At 52.6% G+C, this 7672-nt stretch overlaps 1 protein-coding gene and 1 long non-coding RNA gene across 2 annotated transcripts; one reads left to right on the forward strand and one right to left on the reverse strand.

Moving 5' to 3' along the window:
• Positions 1-4463: 4463 nt before the first annotated feature.
• Positions 4464-5497, reverse strand: Gsc (goosecoid homeobox). The gene is made up of 2 exons (XM_015488535.2): positions 5235-5497; positions 4464-4895 (listed from the first exon to the last, which is right to left on the reverse strand). Exons 1-2 carry the CDS (start codon positions 5466-5468, stop codon positions 4740-4742), a joined length of 390 nt encoding a protein of 129 aa, XP_015344021.2. The 5' UTR covers positions 5469-5497; the 3' UTR covers positions 4464-4739.
• Positions 5498-5915: 418 nt separating this feature from the next.
• LOC125615179 lies at positions 5916-7307 on the forward strand. Its single transcript, XR_007345726.1, has 3 exons — positions 5916-6008; positions 6678-6809; positions 7098-7307. It is a non-coding gene; the product is annotated as an uncharacterized LOC125615179 (long non-coding RNA).
• Positions 7308-7672: the final 365 nt, after the last annotated feature.

Raw genomic sequence — 7672 nt, forward strand, 5'->3', positions numbered from 1 at the left:
GCTGGACACTTGGGAATAGATGAAGGCTGCTGGAATCCAAAAATTATAGACCCACTTTCAAATACCTCAACATGCTGCAGTTCCCCTGCTTGTTCTGTGGGCCATTTGGACAGCAGAGACAATAGCTTTCTATTTTTTCCCAGGTTTAAAACCAAGCCATTATGATCAGCAGAGACCTTTTTGTGTTGTCACAGGGCTCTAGGGACAGTTCTTGGAGATGCCCTTCATCCCTTTAACAAATGAGAGGTCCCAATAGCTGACAGATTCAGTCAGATCCATCTCTTCCAGTACTTTCAAGGGGCTCTGCATGGGTTGCTGGGATTTGTTTTGGCTTTACTTTTGAAAAACTTCAAGGTCATTTCACAAAACTTGGAAATCAAATCCAAACCCACTCCAACTATTCTCCTTGTTCCCTCTAAATCCTGTCATCCTCAAGCTCTGGGGCAGAATGCAGGTTATTCTGTCTCGCTCCACGCCAGCCACGGCAGGTAATTGCATTAGACTCTGCTCTGTGGTCAGGCGGTAAGCTCCTGAGCCAACAACAATTAAAAACAAGGGACATTCCTTAATTCCTAATTCCAACCTACTTATGCAGGTCATTATCCAGCTGCTGGGAGATAATGGATGTGTCAGACACTCAGCTGGGTTCCCTCTTAATCTCTAACGCTCTACCCCCGCCTATTTTGCAGGTGAGGAAGGAGACTGACAGAAACACAGAGCTTAACCTGTTGCAGGTGACTGGGCCAGGATGTGACCCCATCTGTAAAGCTTGCAGACTTGTGGCTTTAAAGTCCAGCCACCCAGCTTTACTGGCCTTAAGGTGCCCTGTTCGCTCTCCTTGGCCGCCAAGTTCACCTCATAAGGGTGGGGCTTTGCGTTTTACGTGCCCTTAATTTCACTTAGGCACGAAGCTCAAGGTTACAGAAGGCCAGCCTGGGAAGGGCTCTGGCTCTCTGGATGGCAGTCTTGATGCCTGAGCCATTTTAGTTGAGTCACTGGAAACTTCATACACTTTGGAAAAAGACCTCCCCGTCACCCCTAGATCTTGGCCACCAAATGTTGCCCCTGAGCAACGAAAACAAGAGAATCTGCTTGATTCCGTCCCATTCATGCCCCTGAAGAGGATATCCTCCAAGTGACTGTTAGAACTCTTGGTTCAAAGTTTACTCAAGGCATGGTGTCCCACCCCCATCCCAGGAGGCTGAGGAAGGAGGATCATGGGTTCAAGACCAGCCTAGGCAAGTTAGGGAGACCCTGACTCAAAATAAATAAGGGCTGGGGATGAAGCTCAGTGATAGAGCACTTGCCTAGGATGTGTGAGGCCCTGGGTTCAATCTCTCATACTGAAAAAAAAAAATTCAAATATCAATAAAACACAATTTGATCAAAGGACTGAAACTGAAATCAGCTCTCTGTGGCCACTGTTTATGCAGCAATTGTTTTTGGGTCCTGTCCCCTAGCTTGTGCCCTGCTACTGCCAAGAACCAATAGATATGGAGGAAGATGGTAGGAATCTCAAGACTCCCAGCTCCTTCCAAGCAGGGCCCACTTGGCTCAGGTGGCCAGGGACACCTGGAAGCCATTACTCTAGACCTCACATCACTGCAAGAAGTATGTGGGAAGTCTGCTGGGCCCGGGGGTCCGGGGCCTGCTCTGCCACTTACTATTTATTCTTACTGAGCCTCCAATTCCCACCTGGAGAATGGGCTGCAGCTTCCCCCTCCTGAGAGTGGAAGTGTGGCATGTAAAGTGCTAGACTAGTGTGAGGGGTCACAATCGTCACTACTGCTCTTCACTAGAGTCTGTGAGGCGGGGCAGTTACACTCACTCTTGTAAAGTCATTTGCTGTTGGTGAGAGGCCCACCCACATCCCCTTGCAAATCATAAGGTCCAGGAGCCTTGCAGGTCACAATTCTCATTTTGCTTCTTGGCGTTAGTCTTGTGCCTCAGTTTGCTCAACTATGGAATGGGCAGAACACCTTCAGTGGACAGGATGAGAGGTCACATGAATCCGAAACCTCTTAAGCCAGGCTGACTGGCCTACACCCTGCCCGAGGACACATACCACTTTCCAACAGTGTGACCCCAATTCCCACTGAAGAAAATTACGAGGCCCGAGTGCCTTCTGCTCCATGACCCCAGCTGGCCCTCCTGCCACCAAGAGCCAGTCTAAGATGGAGATTTGAACCCCACAGCTGCCTGGGGCATGCACAAGGTAGGTGGGTGGACTATAATTAGACCATGCTGACATTTCCCTCTTCACTCCAGACGTTTATTATGTTTATTTCCTGTGAGCTGGGCCAATCCTGAAGCCTCTGCAGGGGACTCCAGGCATGGAGACGTGGACAGTGAGGGAGAGTTCTCTTGTCACCTTGGGCCTGCTCCGGAACAAGCTGGGAGCTTGGTCCCCCTCTATTCCACTCATGGCTTTTCACCAGGTGTTCAACCCCTCCCGTATCTCCCCTGGACCATTTGCCTTAGACCTCTTTCCAGAATACATGCAAATTTTCTTTAAAATGAAAAATTCCCTTTTATAGGGAAAAGCCACACAGGAGTTTAGAAGGCAACTCTCTCAGGGTGAAATGACACTGCTCACTTCTCTCCTGCCTTAAAATGTTGCAGATATCCCTGCGGGCTGATTCCTCTTCAAAGGTAGGGAGGACACCCTCCAGGAACATCAGCTATCAATGACTGGGAGCAATGGCAGGCACTGCTGTCTCACCCTGAAGTCTGCTGTCTGAGGAGGTATACCAACAGCCATTTCAAGATTCATTTGAAACCAAATAGGACAGTTTCTTTGAATGTTTCTCACAAGAACTGTTATTAGTGGAAACATTTCCAATTATGGTATAAGACTCACTGAGGCAAAGGCCATGTTCCCGCCTTATTTCTTATGAGCTGCTTGTTGTTAATGTCCTTAACTTTTCAAACCCTTAACATGTTCATCTGTAAAATGGTGACATTACCCATCTTAGAGTTCTTGAAGATAAAATTAGATAATGTACACACATCTGGAAGTATAGGAGCTGAATTAGATAAAGCATGCTCACATTTTCTAAATTAAGTAGTCATGTTGAAAAGAGTCCCTTAGGCTCTTAAGTAGTGTCCACAAGGACCCTGGGAAGCAGGTTCTATTACTGTGCCCATTTTACAGTTATGGAATACCGGGGACAGAGAGGTTAAGCAGCGTGCCCAAAGTCACAAATTGATGCAGTCTTGACCCTTGCCACTGCCCTTTTCCTCTGCCTAGGGATACTGCTTGTGGAAAAGGCAGTATTGGAGAGCTAGCACTCCAAGCTTTCCAAGGGCTAGTTCATATGCTCCAGGGGTCACATTTGCAAACCCACAAGATGTGAAAAAAAAAAAAGTGCTGTTTGTAAACAAAGTTCCTTTTGGTAGCTGTTCAATTAGCCAGCCTGAAGGCCTTGCCCCTTCCCTTGTAGGGACCTTGATCTGAACATGGGAGGAGGCCCAGCAAGAACAAACTCTCTGCTCCGGGAACAGGAGGGTTGAGGAGCCCAAGAGGGCTCTAAGCCCAGGTTTCCTCTTGGGTAAGTGAGCAGAATAAAATTCAACATATTAAAAGCTATCCCTTCTGGCCTTGGCCTTCACTCCATGCCCTCAATGGCCTGCGGAGTGATCTACTCTTTATCCCTAGCTCAGGGGCTCCGGGAGACCTCTCCAGTCTTTGGTTAACTGCAGACCCGGTGGGGCGGGCATAGCCAGCCTGCAACTGGCTCACTGGAGTTCCTTATTCCAGCCCCGGGTGGGTGGAAGGTAGATAGTTCCAGAAGAAAAGAGCGACATGGGGGTGGGGACTGGTACTGCCACTTCAAAGCAACCCTCTCCCCGTGCCCTCCTAGACTGACTGAGAGCGCATCCCTCAGCCCTGGCCACTCAGCCGCCCAGGGAAAAGGGTGCCCACGTCCGGGTACTTGGTCTCCTGGCAGAGGTCCTCCTGGCTGCCGTGGGGCTACAGTGCCAACTAGGGCTGCGGGGAGTTTCGTGGAAGATCGAGGAAAGCACCCGGGGGAACAGGCATGTCCGTTGCCTAACTCAGCCGTGGACTGGCCATCTTTGGTCTGAGATTTCACAGAAATAGACTAGGGCTCTGGAGAAGCTTCGGTCTGTAGCTCTGGCTTCTACAGAGAAGGAAGGTGTGCTCCTTCTCCCAGAGGGAGCAAGGAGCAAGAACCCTGGCAGACCCTCACATCACGTCCGCAAAGCCACACTTCACTCCTTCCTGGAGAACTAGGGCCGAGGCTTACTGTTAAACTGGGACCCCATCCCGTTCCAATCCATCCCTCGGTGAGTCCCCCCCCTCCCCCCGAGTTTTTCTTGTTCCTTCCTTTTGACAGGTCAAAGCTGCTCAATTTTTCTGTAGATGCTACAAACTAAATGGGTTTCTCGGCCTCGGACTGATGGTGGTGGTGGTGGTGGTAGGAAATACAGACTGGCCCATCTACATCACCGTCACTTTATTGTACTGTCACCGTTAACTTAACTATAAATACTACAGTGGGGAGCAAGATGCAGGCGGCCTCTGACCGCGCGGGGCTGCGAGAACCCGCTTGCCCGCCAGTCCCCAGGCGCCGACCCTCCCGGCTCTGTACACTATTTACAGCTCCTCGTTCCTCTTTCTCGACCCCCTCCCGCAAGGCAGCGCGTGTGCAAGAAGTAGCATCGTCTGTCTGTGCAAGTCCTTGAGTCAGGCAAGCGCCACGGCCATCCCGCGGCCGTCAGCTGTCCGAGTCCAAATCGCTTTTACCTTCCTCTTCCCTCTTCTCCGGCGACGTCTTCGACGACGTCTTGTTCCACTTCTCAGCGTTTTCTGACTCCTCGGATGAGGACCGCTTCTGCCGCCTCCATTTGGCGCGGCGATTCTTAAACCAGACCTGTTGCGCAAGTGAGCACAAAACAACAGTTAAGGGGCGCTTGCCCCACCGCCAGCACACCCGGGGCTCCGTGTGGCCGCGGGATGAACGGGCCATGGAATCGCGAGCGGACACCGCGCGCACACCAACAAAAGGAGCGGAGCCACTAGCTCCGGCTTCCGCGTTTTCTCCAGACTTCCTGGGCCTAAAGCGCCCTCCAGCCTCCAGGCGGCCACCGGGAAGTTTTTAAAGTTTAGGGAGCTTGGAGGAGAGCTGGGCCAACCCGCCTGGGGCCAACCCGCCTGGGGCCCTGCTCCCTGGGAAGGACCACTAGACACCGCCGGCGGGCTGGGTGCCTACCTCCACTTTCTCCTCTCGGAGATGCACCTTCCGGGCCAGCTGCTCGCGCGTGCCCACGTCCGGGTACTTGGTCTCCTGGAAGAGGTTCTCCAGCGCTTCGAGCTGTTCGTCGGTGAAGATGGTGCGGTGCCGCCGCTTCCGCCGGCAGTGCAGCTGGTTGAGGAGCTGCAGCTCGGTGCGCGACAGCGTGCCCACGTTCATGTAGGGCAGCATCTGGTGCGGCACTGGAGACATCAGCACCGAGCCTGGGCCCTCGTAGCCTGCGGCAAGGAGGGCGCAGTCAGCCTCCTCCCTCGTCACCGCGCGCACGCCGGCCGGCCAGCCCGCAATCCTCTCCCACTTAAAAAACAGCTACAAAGGGGTCGAGGTGCCGGAAAATGGGAGGGATCATCCCCCCTCAAGCCCCAGAGCCAGTCGGGGAATTTAAAAAACCTAACTTTCCCCACGGCAGGCACTAAATTATGGCCTGGGCGTGGAATCCTAACCCGGACACTACGCGAGTTACTTTCGCTAACTCGCGAAAAGTTTGCAGTAAGACGTGTGCAAACTCCGCCAAGAAATGGGGGTTTGCAAGAGGAAAAGTTTGTGCAAGGTGACCAAAGCAAGCGCCACCATCCCAGGGACTAACGACAGCGCTAGGTTGCGAAGGCCCGAGNCCGCCCGCCCCTCGCTGCAGCGCTCGCTGAACTCAACCCGCGGGTAGGACGAGCTCGGACCAGCTGAACCTCTTGTTGGTTTTATACCGAGTCGACGTCATCCTGGATTTAGTTCCTGGTAATATGCAGATGACAAACAGAACCAGATTTGGCCTTTTCTTCTCCTTTGGGTGGGGGGAGGTTTTCCAGGGGAGGGGGAGAGGTGCCAAGGGGAGGGGGTGACAGAGCCTGAGAAGAGATTGTGGATTGAGAATTAATGAAATTAACCTAATCTTTTCCATTCGGCAGCCCCGCCGCTGGCCGGTCGAGCTGGGCGGGCGGCCTAATTGCCCTGGTTAATCTCATTAATTCCATTGTACTGCCGCAGTTAACAACTCCCTCCGCCCGACCTCTCCGCCCCCACCTTTTTTTCTCAGATTGGGTCCTATTATTGGGTGCGATTTCCTCTGCCTTTAGCTCAAATTCATTGTGGCCGGTTTTACTTTGGGGCTACTTCTTTCGGAATTTGTTTTGTTTTAGAAAATGTGAGTGTGTCCTTCCTCAAGTAGGATTGAAAATTCCGCTCCTCCTTGGGCCTCCGTGTACGAACGGCCTAATTTCAACTCCTTCTCTCTTTTTTAATCTTTAAAGTTCTCTTCCCAATCAGCTGGTTAATTCCCACTCCCCACCCCAGCCTTTTGTTTTTGCAAAAGTCAAAATTTGTAAAGCAAAAACGATGAAAGAAAAGGTGCATTGTATTTTCTAAAATTCATATTCATTCTCTCTCTCTCTCACTCCCCCCCCCCAGACGCTTTGGGTCAGAAAACTACCATGACAGTCCCTAGGTCCTTACACAACGAAGACCGAATTCAGCCACTATTTAAAGTTCAAGAGTAGCACTCAGAAGCGATGCTTCCAGCTGCCCCCTGCGTGGGTGTCGGTAGGTTTTGTGCTTTTCCTTGTTGATTCTTATTTTTAGAAGTGGGGTGTCCTCTTTCCCTGTTTTGGGTTTTCAATCCAGATTGGAGCCTTTGGGGCTTCTCAGACTTCCTCCGGAACAATTGAGTCGCATTTTCCCCCTTGGACCTGCTCACTCCCTAAATGACAGGCCCCTTAACTTCAGCCTGGCAGGCCCAGGCTGGGTTCCCCGGTCCCGGGGGCCTGTACCAAGAAGGCCCTCCCTGCTTGCCAAAGGCAGCCGCAGTGACTTGCGGGTTTCTCCGCACAGCACGGCCGCCCGCTGGAGCCTCCAGAGGTGCAGCCAGTCCATTCTGCGCGCAGGCTGTTGAGCGCTCTTCGAGAAGGTAGGCGACAGTGTGCGCGGAACGAAAGAGCCCCTGAGGTCCTGCGGCCTGGGCGCAAGCCCCTGGACTCCAAAGCCGTCTTTCTTCGGGCCTTTGCGCCAGCAACGACAGCCATTCCAGGGGGAAGGGCCAGCACCGACTGAGACGGGAGACCGCCCTGGGCGGGGATGGCAGACCCCGCCAGAGTCCCGAAGGAAGGCCGCCTTTAACTCCTACCCATTTTTTCGCCTTTAACTCCTACCCGATTTTTCTGGAACTGATTAACCAGGGGTTCCCGAAAAGTTGTCTAAAATCACCTCAGTAAGACTAAGTCAACTACGCTGCCTCTTCCCAAGCACCGGGGAAAGGCCACTTGTCAATTCCTTTCCCAAGTCAAAGAGCCGTTGAGCGGAGCTTCGGTCGTGCGGGGGCGCAGAACTCGGCAATGCGCTGGGGCCGCGGAACGAGGGCTAGTGCGCGCTTCTCCTCCTAGTTCCCCGGAGTTGAAGCTCCACATCCT

This window comes from Marmota marmota, unplaced genomic scaffold (assembly GCF_001458135.2).
Source record: "Marmota marmota marmota unplaced genomic scaffold, marMar, whole genome shotgun sequence".
Lineage (NCBI taxonomy): Eukaryota > Metazoa > Chordata > Mammalia > Rodentia > Sciuridae > Marmota > Marmota marmota.

Coding starts and splice junctions, on each gene's coding strand:
- Gsc (XM_015488535.2), bottom strand. CDS start 5,468: ATGTCTCCAGTGCCGCACCAGATGCTGCCCTACATGAACGTGGGCACG. Junction 4,896..5,234: donor TCCGAGAGGAGAAAGTGGAG/GTAGGCACCCAG, acceptor CTTGCGCAACAG/GTCTGGTTTAAGAATCGCCG.